Source organism: Gorilla gorilla, chromosome 2, assembly GCF_029281585.2.
Source record: "Gorilla gorilla gorilla isolate KB3781 chromosome 2, NHGRI_mGorGor1-v2.1_pri, whole genome shotgun sequence".
NCBI lineage: Eukaryota > Metazoa > Chordata > Mammalia > Primates > Hominidae > Gorilla > Gorilla gorilla.
The window spans coordinates 48,836,093-48,859,175 of record NC_086017.1 but is presented as its reverse complement, the minus strand read 5'-3'; the positions used below and the strand labels follow the sequence as shown (position 1 = coordinate 48,859,175).

Sequence of the window (23,083 nt, the reverse complement as noted above, 5' to 3'; positions counted from 1 at the left end):
CTTAAAGAGAAGGCCATAAATAATCCACCTTAATTCTAGATGAACATTTCTTTCAGATATCGCCAAGAATAATATATATCTCATAAAATTGTTTTGAGGGTTAAATGAGATAATGTATGTTAGTTAACACACTCCAAATTTCACCTGGAACAGCATAGACAGTATGAAATGGTAGCTTTCTTTATGAAAATGTTCTTGTTATAGGGTTTAGTGAAAAAGTCACCATTTAAAATTGTTATACAGGGCAATGACAGTCATATGAAATATATGGACAAAAAGACTACTGCAAAGAGATACACTAAAATGTTAAAACTTGTACATATTAGATGGCTATGGCTTGTGGGTAATAATTTCCTTTTCCTGATTTCTAAATTGTATTTAGTGAATGACTCTATCAGCCAGGGCCCCAGCAGGAAACAGATGGCAAGTTCAAATTGGACATTGTGAGGATATTTTATTAAAGGGACTTTTTACAAAGGTGTGGGCAGAGTACCATAACAGAAGCAGGTGATGGTGCATTTCTCAGGTTGGTGAGAGTGAGGTGCCATTACACCCCACATCAGAAGAGGCAAGGGAAGGGAGGTGCGAGCCCTGTAGATGGGCACCTCACAGGCACTGTGTGGCCCATGGCCACCATCAGCGGAAAGCTGGAAGAGAAATCCCTGCCCTCACTCTCCCATCATATTCCGGGTCACTTGCTGGATGCCTCTCACCAACCAAACCCAGCCATAAGCCAGAGTGTGAGAGATCCCACAGGGGGCTACATGTGGGTCAGGTTTGCATCACTGAGCAGAGTGGGGAAGGATGGAGAGTGAGCTGGAGGGCACAGTGAGGCTATGTGACTTTTATGACTACAGGCGAATTCATAAATAAGAGCCAGGAGTCTGTGTGCAATCCTCAGTGCTTTCACACTACGTTGCCTATTGTCCAGGCCACCTCCCTCCCTCCTCCCAGCTAAATGACTTCTGATTCCTCATCACCATGCCCCCCTCAGGGCTCCCACAGCACCCAACAATTGCCCCTGGTGCAGGCATACACATGGCATGGTTTCATCCTCCGTCATTTCTTCACCTGGTCTCCACAGATTGGAAGACCCTGGAAGGCTGGTGCTTTATATCCCTTTGCATCCCCAGTGCCCACCACATGAATGAATGAACCATGGGAGGTCAGGCCTAAGTGCTTCTATAAAGCTTGCAGCTTTGGAAAGTGAGGCCTTAGTCCTCTCTCCTAGGTGAGTGTTTGCTCTCTGTCTATTCGGCGGGAGTGGGCCAGTCTTCAGAAGAGCAGTTGCAGAGTTCCCTGTGACAGGTAGCCCTGGCCACCCTGCAAGACTGGCCCCTGGGCTCATGAAGCTCTTGCAGGGCCTCCTCACTGCTCTCCCAGGCTCTGTCATTCCCCACATCAAGTCGTAACCCACATGTGGCCGGCCTCCCAGTTTAAGACTGCATGCAAGTTGAGATTCTGCTTGTTTCCTTCATGGCCCAAGGGGATTGGGAGCCCGTCGTGCTTGGTATCTTGTCTCTCTAGTTTGAATCAGAAGATGTTTTGATCCCCTGAAGGATTTTCACAATCCTTTTGCAACCTATAAAAGTAACACAAGCACATAATTCAAATAGCTTAGAAGGAGAAAATGTTGAGAAGGATATAACATTAAAAGTAAAATGTCTCCACTTTCACCTATGCTCAGTCCCACTTTTAACCATTTTAGTGTTTAATTCTGGTCATTTTCTCTCTTTCTTTAATTTTTTTTTAAGTTTTTTTTTTTCTTCGAACTACTATGCCCAGGGACTATTTTATTTTCAATTGACAAAATAATCATTGTATATATTTGTAGGGGGTCTCTCTAACTTTAAATTAGCTTACACTGCTATTTCTTGATTTATCAAGTTTGAGTAGAAGTTTTTGAATTGTCCCTGTGGGAGATGAGGAATTTAGCTTATTGATGGTAATCCTTCTGGGCTCCCCATGATTCTTCCAGTTTTTGTTATCTGTATTTAAAATTTGGTTTTGTACTTATGTGTGTAATTTTAAGGTATAAACTTATTTTTGTATGGCTTGACCAACCTTTCATAGAGTGTCTTGACTCTCTAAATGTTTAAGGTGAGAAAATTGGTATCCTTAATCTTCCCTTCACTTTTTCTCTCTGACTTCAGCTTGTAGTAAAATTTTGTAACATTTATAGCATTTGTAATCTACTCTATAATTATAATTAATTCTTCTTTATCTTTAGGATGATTGTGAAAATTAAAAACTAATAGATAACCTGAATTATATCATAATTTTGTAGCTACTATTTTCCGGAACCAAGAACTGTACTATATTTGGACCCATAATAAAGGTAAAGGAATGGACCCTGATGTTACTATCTGCTGCACATTCAAGGTCAAGGTCAAATGAATTATCTTATTTTTCCTATTATACTGAAGGATGGTCCTTACCAAGGTTCCTGTCAAAATGGCAGGGTATCAGGGTTCAAATCATTTAGTTGGCTTTGTCTATAAACCATTACTTTTGAAGTATGTCTTATTTTGATGGAATTTCTCATTACCTTTCTTTTAACATGTGGAAAAACCATTTTCTTAAACATATTGTTTGTTACATAAAATTTTCTTTATAGTTTAAATATTTTTCCCAGGATTCTCTGACTTTTCTGTCAGTTAGAGCAATTGCTTCTTTTTGTTTGTTTGTTTGTTTTTTGCTTTTTTTTTTTTTGAGACGGAGTCTCCCTCTGTCACCCAGGCTGGAGTACAATGGCGCAGTCTTGGCTCATGGCAACCTCCACCTGCAGGGTTCAAGTGATTCTGCTGCCTCAGCCTCCCAGGTAGCTGGGATTACAGGCACGCACCACCACGCCTGGCTGATTTTTGTATTTTTAGTAAAGATGAGGTTTCACTATGTTGGCCAGGGTGGGCTCAAACTCCTGACCTCATGATCTGCCCGCCTCAGCCTCCCAAAGTGCTGAGATTACAGGCATGAGATACCATACCCGGGCTTTTGTGCCGAATGTGCAGGTTTGTTACATAGGTATACATGTGCCATGGTGGTTGAGCAATTGCTTCTTAAGCCTATTGATGTGTGGTTGACCAGAAATATTTTATTGCACTCTTCGGTTAAGGACATAATGTCTTGGATTCCATGCATCCTGCTTTTCTGAATTCTCTTTTCATTGTTTGGGAGCATATACTCAAGTAATTTTTTTTGTAAAGGGTCATTCAGAATCTGAAAATTTTATCTTCAAATTTGTTAGCAGGACTTGGAAAATAATTGCACTTAGCTAATTTAATTCTTTGATCAATTTTCTAGCAATGCAATCTATTTTCTGCACAGAAAATTTTCAGAATTAAGTATTTCAGTACAAATTTCACCATAAGGGTTTGAGTCATTTCAAATTTTACCAATTACAGCTTGTGCCATATTGATTTTCTATTAATTTATCAATTTTATCTATTTTGTGGATGCAGCCTTGATTTTCACAGTCGAATTTTCCTGAGTTTACTTATTAAAGAATACTTGATTCTTCCATTAATTGTTTTTTCAGTTAATAAGGAAATTTTACTGCATACTGCATGTGGTTTTATTTTGTCAGATTTATTTGAGTTCATAATTTTTATTCAGTTTTCCTTTTCCTGGGTCAATTTTTGCAGTTTTCAATATTACTTTCATTTTTTTTGAGACAGCGTCTCATTCTGTGGCCCAAGCTCAAGTGCAGTAGAGTGATCTCAGCTCACTCCAACCACTACCTCCTGGTTCAAGCGATTCTTGTGACTCAGCCTCCTGAGTAGGTGGGATTACAGGCACACGCCACCACACCCAGCTAATTTTTCATTTTTAGTAGAGATGGGTTTTCACCATGTTGGCCAGGCTGGTCTCAAACCCCTGGTATCAAGCAATCTGTCTGCCTTGGCCTCCCAGTGGGTGTAAGCCACTGCACCTGCCCTCAATGTTACTTTTCTTTTCTTTTCTTTTTTTGAGACAGAGTCTGGCTGGGTTACCCAGGCTGGAGGGCAGTGGCACAATCTTGGCTCACTGCAACCTCCGCCTCCTGGATTCAACTGATTCTCCTGCTCAGCCTCCCGAGTGGCTGGGATTACAGGTGCATGCCACCATTCCCAGCCAATTTTTGTATTTTTAGTAGAGACAGGGTTTCACCATGTAGGCCAGGCTGGTCTCAAACTCCTGACCTCAGGTAATCCACCTGCCTTGGCCTCCCACAGTGTTAGGATTACAGACATGAGCCACTGTGCCTGGCCAATGTTACTTTTAAGATGTGGTTCTTTAGGTGTGTGTGTGTGTGTTTTTTGTTTGTTTGTTTGTTTATCATCTATAACAAATTTTACTGTGTACAGTTTCAGGGGTTGTCAGTTTTATTTTGTGTTATATTTATTTTTAGCAAGTTTCTCTTTCTTAAGAACCCAGGCAAAATATCTCCCAGAGTCAAAATGGCAGGGTGAAAGTGCCCAGTTGCTTCTTTAATCGCCCCATTAGAATGGCAGCACCTGCCACTGGACTCCTTGCTGTAACTGAGCATAGGGTCCAGGTTTTACCATCCAGGGTCTTTCACAGCACATCCATTTTACAGGATTGACTAGCATCCATATGGTGTTCACTGCAAAAGACTTATGCTCTGAATTAAATGTCTTTCTTGAGCTCTAGAGTCAAATGCAGCAGAGTCTCATTATATGCCCACTTCATTCATACAAATTCAATTACACATGTTCATGAGGAGGAGGAAATTGAAATAGTGCGGGGAATTCCATCATCCAGACCTATCAATAATGAGCTTGACTCTGGATGAATGTGGGACAGAGAGTGATGAATCTACAATCCTACATTCAGTTTCAGCTGACATATGGCTCTCACAGTATTATCATTGCTTGCCCTAATCATAGTATACTTGAAGGATCATACATTGCCTTTATCATGGCCCTGAAACACAATCCAACTACTTTGTTTGGGGCTAACCTGAAGAAAGAGTGTCTGGTTCTGGCCCTGGAAGAAAAGCTGGTTGTATTGAACTCGTTTAAGTAATGAATTGGGATGCCTCTTTAGTATGGTGCCTTCCTGAGGGAGTTTCAAGAGAAATTTTGGCTACATTTCTTTGCTTTCACGCTGTTTTCAGAGCCTGACATGTGTGAACTATGATTTCCCTATATTCGAGTGCCTTTTCGTTCTCTCCACTTGCAGGTTCCCCAGGCAGCTTCAGCTTCGTGTGTTGCAAACCAAATTTATTCCCTCGCAGTGCCCTCCTTTTCTTGCACTCTCTGTCTCAGTGAGTGGCCACACTGTCCTCTCATCTGCTCAAGCCAGGAATCTCGGTAAGGACCATCCTTCAAGTCTCTCTCTTCCCATTAATCTCATGTCAAGGCTATTTATTAACTGTCAAATCCATCCATGTCGTTAGATCATCCCCTGTAGTTTGATTTGCTGCAACAGTTTCCAAGCTCACTTCTCTGATTTTAGCCTCCCCTTTATCCTCCTATCTCAAGCCTTTTCAATCCCCAACAGTTAGAGGGACTTTTTTTTTTTAACTTGTATTTTAAGTTCAGGGGTACACATATAGGTTTGTTACATAGGTAAACTTGTGTCATGGGTGTTTGTTGTACAGATTATTTCGTCACCCAGGTATTAAGCCTAGCACCCATTACTTATTTTTCCTGATCCTTTCCTTCCTTCCACCCTCCACCTTCCCATAGGCCTCAGTGTGTGTTGTCCTCCTGTATGTGTCCATGAGTTCCTATCATTTAGCTCCCACTTATAAGTGAGAACATGTCATATTTGGTTTCCTGTTCCTGAGTTAGTTTGCTAAGGGCCTTCCAGCTCCATCCATATCCCTGCCAATTCCCAATAGTTAGAGTGGCTTTTCTTTAAAACAACAACAACAACAACAACAACAACAACAACAACAACAACAACAAACAAATCTGATAGTGTTTCACCTCTGTAGTAACAACAATAGCAATGAAAACCCAAACCTTTAGTAATTCCCCATTACCCTCAGGGGAAGTCCATGATCTTTACCAAAGATTACAGGCCTGCCCACTCTCTCCCTCTGCTGAGTAAAGCCCTATTGGCCATTCCACTCCATGAAATCCCCATTCCTGGCAAACAGAACCAGTTGCTGGACATCATGTTCTTTCTCAGCTGAGGGTTCCTGTACACACTGTTTGCTCTCCCTGGAGCATCCTAGTGTCCCCCTTTTTCTCTTGTCCTAAGTCTTGCATCTCCTTCAGGTCTCAATTTAGACATCAAAGGTTTGGACAACAATCCCTGATTCCCTGTTGAGACGCCTATCCTATGATGAGACACCTATCCTATGCATAGACAGAGCCCCACTACTTCTCCCTGTAGTAGCATTTGTTCTATCTTAATTTCCTGTCTTTGTCTTTTCTACTACTCCAGGACAGTGTAACTGTTGGACCAGGGACTGTGTTTCTTCACCGTTAGTGCCTAGCACCATGCCTAGAACAGACACAGGGCATATAATTGTTGAACGAACAAACCAGTGATATGTTGGGTTTCTTACTATAATTTCCTGGAGTGGGTGTAAGAGTCAGCCCTAGATTAGCATCCAGTAAATAAGAAAGAGGATGGCTGGCATGGGGAATATAGGCATTCAACCTGAATACTACTGCTTCTTTTCAGTGTCTAGCTTGAACCCTGTGGCTGTAGAGAAAGTCCTTGAAGAAGCTATTATCCTATGGTAGAATAACCCTATTAACAAACCCTTTCTGCTTTTGTGTCCGGAATTGGTGGGTTCTTAGTCTCACTGACTTCAAGAATGAAGCCGCGGACTCTCGCGGTGAGTGTAACAGCTCTTAACGAAGTGCGTCTGGAGTTGTTCGTTCCTCCCGGTGGGCTCGTGGTCTTGCTGGCTTCAAAAGTGAAGCTGCAGACCTTCGTGGTGAGTGTTACAGCTCATAAAAGCAGTGTGGACCCAAAGAGCAAGCAGTAGCAAGATTTATTGCAAAGAGCAAAAGAACAAACCTTCCACAGTGTGGAAGGGGACCCGAGCGGGTTGCCACTGCTGGCTCGGGCAGCCTGATTTTATTCTCTTATCTGGCCCCACCCACATCCTGCTGATTGGTAGAGCCCAGTGGCCTGTTTTGACAGGGTGCTGATTGGTGCGTTTACAATCCCTGAGCTAGATACAAAGGTTCTCCACATCCCCATCAGATTAGTTAGATACAGAGTATAGACACAAAGGTTCTCCAAGGCCCCACCAGAGCAGCTAGATACAGTGTCGATTGGTGCACTCACAAACCCTGAGCTAGACACAGGGTGCTGATTGGTGTATTTACAATCCCTGAGCTAGATATAAAGACTCTCCACGTCCTCACCAGACTCAGGAGCCCAGCTGGCTTCACCCAGTGGATCCCGCACCGGGGCCGCAGGTGGAGCTGCTTGCCAGTCCTGTGCCATGCGCTCGCACTCCTCAGCCCTTGGGCGGTCGATGGGACTGGGCGCCGTGGAGCAGAGGGCAGTGCTTGTCGGGGAGGCTCGGGCCACACAGGAGCCCATGGAGGGGGTGGGAGGCTCAGGCACGGCGGGCTGCAGGTCCCAAGCCCTGCCCCGCGGGAAGTCAGCTAAGGCCTGGTGAGAAATCGAGTGCAGCGCCAGTGGGCCGGCTCTGCTGGGGAACCCAGTACACCCTCCGCAGCCACTGGCCCGGGTGCCAAGCCCCTCACTGCCCGGGCCAGCAGGGCCAGCCGGCTGCTCCGAGTGCGGCGCCCGCCAAGCCGGGGCCCGCCAAGCCCACACCCACCCGGAACTCCAGCTGGCCCGCAAGCGCCGGGTGCAGCGCCGGGTGCAGCCCCGGTTCCCGCTCGCGCCTCTCCCTCCACACCTCCCTGCAAGCTGAGGGAGCCCGCTCTGGCCTTGGCCAGCCCAGAAAGGGGCTTCCACAGTGCAGCGGTGGGCTGAAGGGCTCCTCAAGTGCCGCCAAAGTGGGAGCCCAGGAAGAGGAGGCGCCTAGAGCGAGCGAGGGCTGTGAGGACTGCCAGCACGCTGTCACCTCTCACTTTCTTAGGGTCGAAGTCCTAGAAGTGAGAGAGCCGGCATGGGGGTCGCAGTTCATGCCTATGTTTATGGCTCTTGTTCCCATTTCATCACATTTTAAGAACTTCACTGACTGGATGTGAGAAAAGACCCATGCACTTTCAGTTTTGCTTTTGCAATCCATAACTATGGCCCAGTCAATTCCCTATTCCTTTTTCTCTTTTTTGGGCCATGTGGCCACTTGCCTGCTAGTTAAGCAAATCCCACTTCAGCAGTTCAGCCGGCTCAGCCTTATTGTCTTGCTTAATGTCTGGGTCTCAGTTTTAGAGACTGGGCTTCTGCTCACTTGTTCCTGAACTCAACTTCCCGCCTCTTGCCAGGTCCTCCAGGAATGATGCCCTGCTTTGGTTCTGTCTATGCCAAAAGTTCCTGCTATACCCACAGTGGTGGTCATCTCTTCTGATCTTCACAGCCAATCAGCTCCCAAGGCCCCTGACCTCAGCTCAGCTTTTGTAGATCCTTATGACACCATCCTTTAAGACTGGAATCCTAGGGCAGGCTGTTTTATTCCTGCCTCCTGAGGCCTTTCTGAGGATCTGTGGCTTGTCTCTGTCCTGAGGGTGAAGATGGATGACAGATGCTACCCAGTAATCTTTCCAGATGAGCGGAATTTCCGCCCCTTCACTTCCGACTCTCTGGCTGCAATTGAGAAGCGGATTGCCATCCAAAACGAGAAAAAGAAGTCTAAAGACCAGACAGGAGAAGTACCCCAGCCTCGGCCTCAGCTTGACCTAAAGGCCTCCAGGAAGTTGCCCAAGCTCTATGGCGACATTCCTCGTGAGCTCATAGGAAAGCCTCTGGAAGACTTGGACCCATTCTACCGAAATCATAAGGTACTTCATGGGGGGGGGGGGGGTGTTCTAACCATGCAGTTATAACTGGTGTTACAGGTTCTCCAAACACCACTCTTAGGGTTTATAGCAGGCAGGCTGTGCCTCTTCTTTGCTGTCATCCCCTGGCATTGCCTTGATAGTCCTGAAAACCCCTTTCAGTCCTCATTTTTTCTCTGCAATGCATGTATTAGAGGAGAAGATGAGGATGAGGGACTGCAAAAGGATAAAAGGAAAACAGAGAAAACACAAAATGAAGTCTGGAAGGAGGACTGGACTATTAGTCCCAGAAGTTAGATACAGGCCATTTCAAGTGATTGGCTTTATGACTCTGGGCAAGTCACTTTACTAATCTTCATTTTAAAATCTGTATGATAGAAATAATGCCTGATGCTCCTACCTTAGAGCATAGACATGCTGGGAAAGCACTTTATCACTATAATGCATTATACTGATACAAAGGATTAATATCATGGTCCAGAAATGCTCATTATAGCAACAAGATTTTACCTTAAAAACTCTTGGATAATAGGCTTTCTAGGCTATTAAATGAGACTAATAGGGTTCAAACCAACAATTGATGCATAGTAGGAGCTCAGTAAATGAAACCTAAGAAAATGGTAACCAAGTGGGCACATGCAGATTCTATGTAAACTCAATGCAAATATGTGAAAGCCTTGCTATTTTATCTGCCTGGATGCAGTTCTTGCAGGGAAATTCTAGTAAAGGTTTCTTGAAGGGGCTCCCGAGTGAGGGAATGTAAACTTTGAGCTCCCACATGACTGCTCTAGAGCCTGAGGCTGTGAGCACACTTGGCCCTTTCAGGAAAGGCTAAGAAGATTTTGCCATCATCACCTCGCAGTGTGATCCAGCAGAGGTTGGAAACCCCACCTTGCCATACTGAGGTTAGAGTCTTAGGAGGCTGGGAGGTTTGGGGAAGCCCTAGAAAATATGGGATGCTGAGAGCATCTTTGGCTGGCATCCGTAAGAAACTGACCTTTCAAAGAAAGATTGCCTGATTTGCATGTACTTCAATTGGGACAGACTTAGAGTTGCCAGGCCAAATGAGGACCACATATACAGAGGAAAGTAGAGTATAAGTAGGAAGGACAAGCAAGGGGGAAAGAATTGAAGGAGCAAAAACACTCCAATGTTTCTCCTTTTTCTGATGCCCCAGGATTCCAGGGCCTTCTTGGAGGTATAGTTGTTGGAGGTGAGTTAACTGTAGAGGTCTCCTTCTGCGTCAATGCTGGAGAGGAGACCCATGAGTCAGGCAGCAGTTTGGTGTGCAGCTGACAGTCCTGGGAGAACAGGACTATTCCAGCCTGGGTGGTAATTCTAGGACCACCACTTCTCAGCCTGGGTCCTCACTTTAAATAAGAAGACACGATATCTGTTTAGAGCTCTGCACACCCATGATCTCACATGACCAGTGCCCTCAACAGTCATGTGAGGTATGTGTGATCATGATTAGCACTCTACCTTACAGATGAGGAAACCAGAGCCTAGCTGGGAAAGTAGCTTAAGCCAGGTCAAGCAGCCAGTGAGTGGTGGAGCTAGGATGCAAACCCAAGGGTGCTTTTTATCATCACAGGCTACTTCTCTTTGGAAGCCCCATTTTGAAGAGCAACAGGGGAAAGAAGTAGAGAAGTGTCAGCAAGCAGGCAGGAGGAGCTAGTACCTATCATTTTAATCATTAAAACCCTGGCATGTAGAGTTAAATATACCATTAGTTAAAATATTTAAAGCAGTAAGAAGAGGCATCAATAAAATATCAAAATCAAAGGCACAGAAGGAGAGCCATATTGTACCACTTATTAATGTGGGGTGACTCATCTCAAAGAGAGGTTTGTTTCTGCTGCAAAATTGTATGTCTGTTCAAAGGAAAGGCGCAGAATTTCCAAAGCAGGTCTTGGGCTCCTGGCTCATATTTTTAAAAAACCCCGTGGCTCATTTCATTATTATGGGGGCAAAGAAAAATATCCTAGCACAGTTTTCCCTGCAGCCAGATAACCATCAGACCAGTCAATCCCAGCAGCTCATTAAAGGAAGGTTGATGGTTGGCAGTGGCTGACGTTCTGGCACCTGAGCCAAGGTAGCACTTACAGTGCTGACGTTGGGCCTGGGTGCCGAGGTCTGTCTCTCCTGCCTGAGAACATGCTGTATTACATGGCCAAGTAGTACTTTTTGCAAATCTGAAAGGAGCCATCAGTTGGGGAGAAAGGAATGACTCTTACTTTCTGAAGGCTTTTGTAACTGACAGCCATGGGGACAGATATGGGGACAGCTAGATTACAGTTACATGGAAAAAGGGAGGTCTGGAGGTGGATGTTAGAAGCATGTTAGTGACAGGTTGTTGTCCAGGGGCTGCTTCATTCCCAGTGCCCAGGGAGTCATGCTAGGAGAAAATGGGCAGAGGTTCAGTGTTCTTTAATGGGACTCCATTGGGCACTTTGTGGGGGCGGTGGGCATAATGTACCATTGGCAAGTTTGTCCTGTTTGGCATCCCTGGGTCTTCCCAGTAAAAGGCCAGTAGAGCCCATAGTCATTACAGCAGACAACCAAAAATACTCACACACATTTCCAAATGCCTTCTGTAGCGGCAATGCCCACCTCCCCTGCTGGTTAAGAACCACAGGGAAATTTGCCCCTATGTCCACAGAGGTAAAGAAAGAGCAAATCCAGGAAACTTGGTGACTTTTTTCTTGAAGATCATCAAGGTTAGAATTGACTGGTTATTTCACACAGCGTTTCTCAGACCTGTGGCATAGCAAACATGGACCCTTTAGGTCACTTATTCTAAGATTCATTGCAAAGTTTTCGTTAATAATCAAAATAATTTAAAATAATCTGCTGAATCTAAATGTCCAAGCTCAATTTCTGCCTCTTCAAGTTCTCTTCTAATCCGTTTCCCCGTTGATACATACCATGGAGTACAATATTAAGGGTTTTCTTTTCCCCAGTTATTCCTCTATACTCCTAATTTTGGTATTTTCAGGTCCCGTGTTTTCCATCTCTGATTTCTCTGGAGTATCCCATTGGGTAAATATTCCACAGCCCAACAGTTATGTTATAATTTTCTCTAAATGAATTCATGATAAATATTGTTTTGTCACTGCATTTAATTCCTGTTGTGTATGTGTGTGTTTTCTTGTATTGTTTTTTTTGTTTTGCAGACATTTATGGTGTTAAACAAAAAGAGGACAATCTACCGCTTCAGTGCCAAGCATGCCTTGTTCATTTTTGGGCCTTTCAATTCAATCAGAAGTTTAGCCATTAGAGTCTCAGTCCATTCATATCCTTTCATTGCACCTTTTACTAAGTCCAGATCATTTGAAAAGTGCACGTGCCCCACGGTGTTCATGTTATTGGATGGAAGCAAATAGCGAATTCTTTCTACAAATACTGGCTGAGTGCGTACTGCTGCAGGCAGGGACTGTGCTGGATGTGAGCAAGATGTCATCTCCTTCTCTGGGGTCCTATGGCCTCAGAAGGGCATAGACTAAAAGGCAGGCAATTTCTTTAGTGAGATTGGTCGTGTGAAAGTGGTAGCAGGGAGAGGCACTGCTGTGCTTTAGAGGCATCAAGGATGGCTTCTTAGAGGAAGGTGCATCTAAGCTGACACCTAAAGAGTTGTAAACTGGCAACCTGTGCAGTATATTGAGTTGATAATGTGTTGTGTTGGACCTACACAGTACTTAAAACTTTGAAAAATACTTTCTAACGTGAATACTCCAGATTTCCAGCTTTTCTTGAAAGATGGAAACTGGCAAGGGTAGGTTCCCATTTCTGTTAATACCTGACAAAAATGGATAGAGTAAGGAATTGCTGCCTCTTTGGAGGGGGCATGTAAGCTCTGTCTCACCACCTCTGCACCCCTCTTGTGGCTGAACACCAGCCCATTTTACCCATTTATATGCCTTTTCAGGCTCTTAAAACTTAGGGTTTGCAATGTCAGTCTTAAAGTGTAAAGGCAGGTAGGAATTATTAAGCATTTCTGATGTATGCAAGGGTTGGGGGAGACACTAGGAAGTTTTAGACAGGGAAATGAGAAAAAGATATGGGTTGGTAGATTTAGTAAAATATTGAGGAGAACGGCAATGAATAACTATTTGGGTTTGGTTCCCTAGAAGCAGAGCCTGATGTGGGCATTCTTATTTAAGTGATTTAACAGAGGAGTGCTTTCTGGAGAAGGAGAAAGGGAAGCAGAAGGGGGGAAAACAAAGAGCCAAGCAAGGATATGGTCTCAGCTGAGTCACCTTCATTCTGATCCCACGAGGAACTCTGGAGCATGAATTGCACCACAGAATTGTCCCACTTTGAAGCAAGGGCCTAAGTCAGTCAGACATATAGAAGGGGGTGTGTAGCTCTCCAAATGAGGAGGCTGCCATTCAGCAGGGGACAATTCTCCACAGGAGGGGACAGTTGTGAGTTGTTCTCAGCCAACACTCACAGTCAGAAGATAGATGCACCTGCAGAAAAGGGGACCATCAGGGGCACCCCCAGTCTTACCCAGTAGCTAATGATGCATGCCATCCTGCAACATATCTGCCTTAATGGATGCTGGCCACATTGTTCAGCATGTTCATTATCGGCACCGTTATCATCAACTGCGTGTTCATGGCTACAGGGCCTGCTAAAAACAGCAACAGCAACAGTACTGACATTGCAGAGTAAGTATTTTTCCTTCACTCACCTGTCCTAAGTTTTTAAACAAATATACCTAAGACGGTTAATGATTACGCTGGAGAGAAAGAAAAAGTCACTAATAATTCTAACACATATGTTGGCAGAATCAGTTTTATTTTTGACCTTTATTTTTTTACAATTTGTAATGAACAGCACACATATGTTCACATTTTAAGTGGTTTTCTTTGTGTTTACATAAGTTTTATAGGTATCCATTTTGATGGTTGTATAATATTTTATCAGGTGAATAAACCATAATGTACTTCACCACTCTAGCATTTTAGTAGATTATAACATTGTCATAAAAATCTTTTTGCATAAAGCTGTATTTATGTATTTACTTATTCTTTGTTTTTGTTTGTAAAAAATTGTTATGGGAGTTCACTATGCCAAAAATAAAGCTATTCTTTTTTTATTTTTTTTTATTTTTTGAGACAGGGTTTTGCTCTCGTTGACCAGGCTGGAGTGCAGTGGTGCTATCTCAGCTCACTGCAAATCTCTGCCTCCCAGGTTCAAGCGATTCTCTTCCCTCAGCCTCTCAAGTAGCTGGGATTACAGACGCCTGCCACCGTGCCCAGCCAATTTTTTTGTATTTTTAGTAGAGACAGGGTTTCACCATGTTGGCCAGGCTGGTCTTGAACTCTTGACCTCAGGTGATCTGCCCACCTTGGCCTCCCAAAGTGTTGGGATTACAGGCATGAGCCACTGCACGCAGCCCTATTCTTAAATTATTATTTTCTTGAGATACACTCTTAGAAATGGATTTTCTAGGCCGGGCGTGGTGGCTCATGCCTGTAATCCCAGCACTTTGGGAGGCCGAGTCAGGTGGATCACGAGGTCAGGAGATCAAGACCATCCTGGCTAACATGGTGAAACCCCATCTCTACTAAAAATACAAAAAATTAGCCGGGCGTGGTGCGGGTGCCTGTAGTCCCAGCTACTCGGGAGGCTGAGGCAGGAGAATGGCATGAACCTGGGAGGCGGAGCTTGCAGTGAGCCCAGTGAGCCACTGCATTCCAGCCTGGGCAACAGAGTGAGACTCTGTCTCAAAAAAGAAAACAAAACTGGATTTTCTAGATTAAAAAGGTATATTTTAATGCTTTTAATGATATATATAGACAAAATATTTTCCAAAAAGTTTGTATCACTTTGCTCTGCCATCAGCAGTGTATTCTAATAACCAATTATATCACATGCTTGCTAGCATTAAATTTTTTCTTCTCTAATTTATGGAGTTAAAAATATTAGCATTTCTTTAATTTCCAGATAGGTTAGACTTTAAACAATTTTAATTGACACATAATAATTTACACATTTACAGGGTACATGTGATACTTTGATACATGCATACACTGTGTAATGATCACTTAAGGGTAATTGGGATATCAATCCCAATTGGACATTTATTATTTCCTTGTATTGGAAACATTACAAATCTTCTCTTCTAGCTATTTTGAAATATACAATAAATTATTGTTAACTAAATAGTCACCCCACTGTGCTATTGAACACTAGAATTTATTCCTTCTATCTGTTTTTTGTACTCATTAATCAACTTCTCTCTATTCCTCACCTCTCACCCAGTCTTTCCCCATCTCTGGTAACCACCATTCCATTCTCTACCTCCATGTGATCCACTTTTTCAGTTCCCATATATGAATGACAACATGAAATATTTGATTTAGACTCTTTTAATGTTTTCATTTCTGAATTGTGTGTTTCCATCTTTGCTTCTGTATCATTTTTATTTCTTTTCTAATCAGTTTGAGTTCTCTGTATAACCAAAATATTAACTTTTTATCATTTGCATTGGCTTTTCAGACATATGAATTAATGTTTTAACTTAAAAGCTATATTTGTATAAATATTTTCTTATCGAAAGTTCCAGTTTTTCTAGTTTAACATAATTACTGCTTTAATCTTTCAGGAACATATTGAATGCAAATTGAATAAATGAGACCATTTTTTCTAACTCCTATTTAATTATGCAATATAAACCACTGCAATCAATATATAGACCATTTCAATTACCCCCCAAAACGTCTCATGCCTCTTTGCAGTTAATCGCCGACTCCCACTCCCAACCCCAGACAAACATCGATCTCATTTCTGTCATTCTAGACTTGTTTTGCCTTTTTTAAGAATTTCGTATACATTTCATATGCTATGTATGATAGTATATTTTTGTATCTGGTTTCTTTCATTTAGCATAATGCTCTGAGATGCATCCATGTTGTTATGTATATTTCTACATTTTTTTTTCTTTTTGTTGCTAAGTTGGATTCCATTGAATGGATATAGTTTTCCCATTTATCTATTGATGCACATTTGCATTGTTTCCAGTTTAGGGCTATTATGAATAAAGTTGCTGCGAACACTTCCGTATAAAAATCTTTTGTGGATATTTTTGCATTTCTCTGGGATAAATACCTAGGTGTAATTGCTGGGCCCTGCGATAAGTATATATGTAACTTTCTAATAAACTGCTAAACCTTTTTCAAATTGACAGCATAATTTTACATTTATATCAGCAATATATGAAAGTTTCAAAGTCTTTATTAATTTTTTCATTCAATTTGCTTTGATTTTAAATTGCTTTTCTTTTTCTAGCTTCTTAAGTTGGAAGCTTAAATAGTTGGTTTTAGATTTTTCTTCTTATACAATTGTATAAAGCTATGCATTTCTGTCCAAGAACTGCTTTAGCTGCATTCCACAGATGTCAATACACTGTGTTTTTATTACCTTTTGGTTCAAAATATTCCCTACAGTTTCTCATGATTTCTTGTTTGTCCCATATGTCATTTAGAAGTGTGTTTTTTAATATTTCCAAATATTTTATACTTTTCTAGTTGTTTTCTGGTTGTCTGATTATTATCTAATTTCAGTTCAGTTATGATCAGAGAATATACTCTGTAAAATTTCAATCTTTTGAAATAAAGAGAAACATCTTTTATAGTCTGTCTTGGGAAATGTTTCACATGCACTTGGAAAGAATGTGGATTCTGCCACATTCTTAAATACTCCTTAAAAGGTCAGTTAAGTTAAGGTGGTTGATAGTGTCATTTAGATCTTTTGTACCTTTACTGATTTTTACCTAGCATTTTTATGAATTACTCAAAGAGAGGCTTGAAATCTCTATCTATGATTGTGGATTTGTCTGTTCTTTCTCTCTTTTTGTCAAATTTGGCTTCGTGTATTTTGAAGCACTATTATCAGGTACATACATATTTACGATGATTATTATTATCCTCCTGATGTATTCATTCTTTTATTATTATGGAATGTCTTCTTTGTCTCTAATAATACTCACTTAAATATTTGTTTTGTCTAATATTAATACAGCTACTTCAGCTTTCTTATGCTCTTTGTTTGCATGGTATATCTTTTTCCATTCTTTTACTCTCAACCCTTTTGTGTCTTTGTATTTGTAGCGTATATCTTGTAAACAACATATAGTTGGTTTTTGCTTTTTATGCAGTCTATCAATCCAGTCTCTGACTTTTGATGGACTAAAGTTCATTTACATTTAATATAGTTATATAATTGGATTTTGCTTTGCTATTTTTCTATTGGTTTTCTATTTATCTCATCTTTTTTTTTTGTCATTGTTGTTGTTCCTTTGCTACTCCATTATTTCTCCATTCCTGCTTCCTTTTGTGTTAATCATGTATATTTAGTATTTCATTTTAATCCTCTGCTGGCCTTTTAGCTTTACTTATTTGCATTTTTTAGTGGTTTCTTCAGATATTAAACAATGCATTGTTAAATTGGCAAAATAGAGTTAACGTTGAATTCCTTCAAGTAAAACAGGAACCATGCCACAGTTTAGTCCCCTGTTTGTTTTTTATCATATAGTTATGCTAATGTACACAATAAACCCAACAATACAGTTTATCATTTTTGCTTTTAATGGGCACATGCCTTTTAAAGACATTTTTTTTTCCTGTAGATCCAAGTTATCTTTTGGTGGTATTTCTTTTTAGCCTGAACAACTTCCTTTAATATATCTGGTGGTTCAGTTCTGTTGGCAACCCATTCTCAGTTTATATTGATCTGAAAATGTCTTTATTTCATGCTCATTTTTGAAGTAGAGTTTCATTGTATATAGAATCAGTGCTTGACAATTTGTTTTTCTAGCACTTTAAGTATGTCATTTCCATGTTTTATGCCTCCTGTTGCTTAGCTCTCTCTTGCGTGCTTCCAGGATTTCCTCCCTAAATTTCCAGCCGCTCTGCCAGCTCTGAACCCCGCCCTCGGCCACCTTAAATCTTCAGGACTGCAGCCATTTGCCAGTGTTGGGGTGGGTGTGGGGAAGTTGGAAAACACTCTCAGACCAAAACAGTTAAACATTTTCATAATTCTTATGCATTGCAGGTACCTTCTTTTAAGAGGAAACTCTGCCCCAGTTTCTGCCTCCTTTTGTTTACCTTCCAGGGCCTTCAAATAATTGTCCTTATATATATTTTTTCCAGTTTAATACTCATTATCTGTGGGAGGGTTTGCCCAACTACTTCATGTCTTCATCACAATTGAAGCAGGCATCAATGGTCTCTTAATTTTGCCTATTATTTTTTTCTTTTCCTGTATTAAATTTAACAAACTTTCCTCTATGCCCGTGGATTTTGATTTATAGTTAGAAACACTTTCTCTAGCCTTGAGTTATAAAAGGACTCTCTCATATTTTCTTACAGTGCTTTTATAGTTTCCTTTTTTAAAAATTTAAATCCTTGAATAATTTGGAATTCATTCAAGGGTAGGGTGTCATAAATAGATCTGACTTCGTAGTTCCGTCCCAGATGTCTATCCATTTGTCCCAACACCATTTGTTAAATAGTCCACCTCTTATCCTCTGATGTGAAATGTTACTTAGTTATTCAGATCTATTTCTGGACTTTCTTTTCTCTTCCATTGGTCTGCGTTTTCATATGCCAGAACCACACTTTTTAACTATCAAGATTGTCTAATGTTGTAATGTCTAGGAGTGCTAGAGGTTCCTTTTGAGAATTTTTATGGCTCTTGTTGGTTTATTTTTTCATGTAAATTTTATAGTCAACTTGGTTAGTTTTATTGACATGATGAAAGGATTTATAAATTAACCTAGAGGAAACTGACATCTTTATGAGGTTGGAACTCATTGAGAACATGACATATTTTTCATTTGTTAAAATCTTCTTTTGTGTTCCTCTAATTGCTTTAAAGTTTTCTTCATACAGATCTTCCACAATTCTTGTTAAATTTGTTTGTGAATTTTACTGTTTTTTGTTGCCATTATAAATGTGGTCTTTTCTTTCATTATGCCTTGTAACTAGTTGCCTTGTTATGTAAAACTATATATATATATATGTACATCAGTATTATACGTATCAATATTTTATATATATATAAAATTTTGTGCTATTTTTGATAAAATTTGTTGTCAGCATTTGTTTACTCTTTTGATGACTTGTATGGCTCCTCCCCATCTTTCCCATGTATTAAATTTTTTTTTTTTTTTTAGATGGGGTTTCACTCTTGTCGCTCAGGCTGGAGTGCAATGGCGTGATTTTGGCTCACCACAACCTCCTCCTCCTGGGTTCAAGCGATTCTCCTGACTCAGCCTCCGGAGTAGCTGGGATTACAGGCATGCGCCACCACACCTGGCTAATTTTGTATTTTTAGTAGAGATGGGGTTTCTCCATGTTGGTCAGGCTGATCTCTAACTCCCGACCTCAGATGATCCACCCGCCTCGGCCTCCCAAAGTGCTGGGATTACAGGCATGAGCCACTGTGCCCGGCCTTGAAATGTTTTTAATAGCATGGAAATGAGGTATTCTGGGAGAAAGAAAGAGAGAATTATCCAGTAAAGTGATTTATATCTGCAAATCTTTTGGAGAGGGATATAAGGAATTAGTGAAATGGGAAGGAATTCATTTATTAATAGCTTTTTCATTTTTCATTGGTAATCTTTTTCAGTTTTAAAATTTCTCTGAATATTTTGCTATATTCTTCTTCTCATTTATCATTTTGTTCATATGTTTTCTTTTTTATTGATTAGATTTGCCAGAGGCTTGCCTATTTTTATGTTTTTTTAAACTATATCTTAAATTCCATTTTAAAAACCATTCTATAGTTTTTCTATAACTATGTCTTAAATTCTATTTGTCTTAAATTCTATGTTTTTCTAAAACTATATCTTAAATTCTATTTATGTATTAAATTCTATTTTTATTTTATTATTATTTTTTGAGACAGAATCTCGCTTTCTTGCCCAGGCTGGAGTGCAGTGGAGCAATCTCTACTCACTGCAACCTTCGCCTCCTGGATTCAGGAGATTCTTGTGTCTCAGCCTCCCAAGTGACTGGGATTACAGACATGCACCACCACTCCTGGCTAATTTTTGTATTTTTAGTAGAGACGGGGTTTTGCCATGTTGCCCAGGTCTTGAACTCCTGGACTCAAGTGATCCGCCTGCCTAAGCCTCCCAAAGTGCTGAGATTACAGGCATGAGCCACAGCACCTGGCCTTAAATTGTATTTAAAAATATAATATTTTTGGCCGGGCGCCGTGGCTCACTGCCTGTAATCCCAGCGCTTTGGGAGGCCGAGGCGGGCAGATAACCTGAGGTCGGGAGTTCGAGACCAGCCTGACCAACATGGAGAAACCCCGTCTCTACTAAGAATACAAAATTAGCCGGGCGTGGTGGCACATGCCTGTAATCCCAGCTACTCAGGAGGCTGAGGCAGGAGAATTGTTTGAACCTGGGAGGCAGAGGTTGCGGAGAGCAGAGATGATGCCATTGAACTCCAGCCTGGGCAACAAGAGCAAAACTCTGTCTCAAAAAAAAAAAAATATATATATATATATATAATATTTTTCCTTCTGCCTTCTTTTATTTTCTTCATTATACATTCAATAGGACATAACATTTTCTAAAATATGAATTTGAATGTTTAGTTCATGCATTTTCCTTCTTTTTTGTTTATTATTATTATACTTTAAGTTTTAGGGTACATGTGCACAATGTGCAGGTTAGTTACATATGTATACATGTGCCATGCTGGTGTGCTGCACCCATTAACTCGTCAATTAGCATTAGGTATATCTCCTAAAGCTATCACTCCCCCCTCCGCCCACCCCACAACAGTCCCCAGAGTGTGATGTTCCCCTTCCTGTGTCCATGTGTTCTCATTGTTCAATTCCCACCTATGAGTGAGAATATGCGGTGTTTGGTTTTTTGTTCTTGCGATAGTTTACTGAAAATAATGATTTCCAATTTCATCCATGTCCCTACAAAGGACATGAACTCATCATTTTTTATGGCTGCATTGTATTCCATGGTGTATATGTGCCACATTTTCTTAATCCAGTCTATCATTGTTGGACATTTGGGTTGGTTCCAAGTATTTGCTATTGTGAATAGTGCCGCAGTAAACATACGTGTGCATGTGTCTTTATAGCAGCATGATTTATAGTCCTTTGGGTATATACCCAGTAATGGGATGGCTGGGTCAAATGGTATTTCTAGTTCTAGGTCCCCGAGGAATCGCCACACTGACTTCCCCAAGGGTTGAACTAGTTTACAGTTTACAGTTCCACCAACAGTGTAAAAGTGTTCCTATTTCTCCACATCCTCTCCAGAACCTGTTGTTTCCTGACTTTTTAATGATTGCCATTCTAACTGGTGTGAGATGGTATCTCATTGTGGTTTTGATTTGCATTTCTCTGATGGCCAGTGATGGTGAGCATTTTTTCATGTGTTTTTTGGCTGCATAAATGTCTTCTTTTGAGAAGTGTCTGTTCATGTCCTTCGCCCACTTTTTGATGGGGTTGTTTGTTTTTTTCTTATAAATTTGTTTGAGTTCATTGTAGATTCTGGATATTAGCCCTTTGTCAGATGAGTAGGTTGCGAAAATTTTCTCCCATCTTGTAGGTTGCCTGTTCACTCTGATGGTAGTTTCTTTTGCTGTGCAGAAGCTCTTTAGTTTAATTAGATCCCATTTGTAAATTTTGGCTTTTGTTGCCATTGCTTTTGGTGTTTTAGACATGAAGTCCTTGCCCATGCCTATGTCCTGAATGGTAATGCCTAGATTTTCTTCTAGGGTTTTTATGGTTTTAGGTCTAACGTTTAAGTCTTTAATCCATCTTGAATTAATTTTTGTATAAGGTGTAAGGAAGGGATCCAGTTTCAGCTTTCTACATATGGCTAGCCAGTTTTCCCAGCACCATTTATTAAATAGAGAATCCTTTCCCCATTTCTTGTTTTTGTCAGGTTTGTCAAAGATCAGATAGTTGTAGATATGCGGTGTTGTTTCTGAGGGCTCTGTTCTGTTCCATTGATCTGTATCTCTGTTTTGGTACCAGTACCATGCTGTTTTGGTTACTGTAGCCTTGTAGTATAGTTTGAAGTCAGGTAGCGTGATGCCTCCAGCTTTGTTCTTTTGGCTTAGGATTGACTTGGCGATGTGGGCTCTTTTTTGGTTCCATATGAACTTTAAAGTAGTTTTTTCCTATTCTGTGAGGAAAGTCATTGGTAGCTTGATGGGGATGGCATTGAATCTATAACTTACCTTGGGCGGTATGGCCATTTTCACGATCCTGATTCTTCCTATCCATGAGCATGGAATGTTCTTCCATTTGTTTGTATCCTCTTTTATTTCCTTGAGCAGTGGTTTGTAGTTCTCTTTGAAGAGGTCCTTCACATCCCTTTTAAGTTGGATTCCTAGGTATTTTATTCTCTTTGAAGCAATTGTGAATGGGAGTTCACTCATGATTTGGTTCTCTGTTTGTGTGTTATTGGTGTATAAGAATGCTTGTGATTTTTGTACATTGATTTTGTACCCTGAGACTTTGCTGAAGTTGCTTATCAGCTTAAGGAGATTTTGGGCCGAGACAATGGGGTTTTCTAGATATACAATCATGTCATCTGCAAACAGGGACAATTTGACTTCCTCTTTTCCTAATTGAATACCCTTTATTTCCTTCTCCTGCCTAATTGCCCTGGCCAGAACTTCCAACACTATGTTGAATAGGAGTGGTGAGAGAGGGCATCCCTGCCTTGTGCCAGTTTTCAAAGGGAATGCTTCCAGTTTTTGCCCATTCAATATGATATTGGCTGTGGGTTTGTCAGAGATAGCTCTTATTATTTTGAGATACGTCCCATCAGTACCTAATTTATTGAGAGTTTTTAGCATGAAGGGTTGTTGAATTTTGTCAAAGGCCTTTTCTGCATCTATTGAGATAATCATGTGGTTTTTGTCTTTGGTTCTGTTTATATGCTGGATTACATTTATTGATTTGCATATATTGAACCAGCCTTGCATCCCAGGGATGAAGCCCACTTGATCATGGTGGATAAGCTTTTTGATGTGCTGCTGGATTCAGTTTGTCAGTATTTTATTGAGGATTTTTGCATCCAAGTTCATCAAAGATATTGGTCTAAAATTCTCTTTTTTGGTTGTGTCTCTGCCTGGCTTTGGTATCAGGATGATGCTGGCCTCATAAAATGAGTTAGGGAGGAGTCCCTCTTTTTC

At 41.0% G+C, this 23,083-nt stretch overlaps 1 protein-coding gene across 1 annotated transcript in view; it reads left to right on the top strand.

Moving 5' to 3' along the window:
- Nucleotides 1–8,621: 8,621 nt before the first annotated feature.
- Nucleotides 8,622–23,083, top strand: part of SCN11A (sodium voltage-gated channel alpha subunit 11) — a 104,451-nt gene continuing 89,989 nt past the window's right edge. The window contains exons 1-3 of the mRNA XM_019023578.3: nucleotides 8,622–8,888; nucleotides 12,062–12,180; nucleotides 13,457–13,558. Coding sequence (XP_018879123.2) covers nucleotides 8,622–8,888; nucleotides 12,062–12,180; nucleotides 13,457–13,558 — 488 coding nt within the window. The remainder of the gene's footprint in view (nucleotides 8,889–12,061; nucleotides 12,181–13,456; nucleotides 13,559–23,083) is intronic.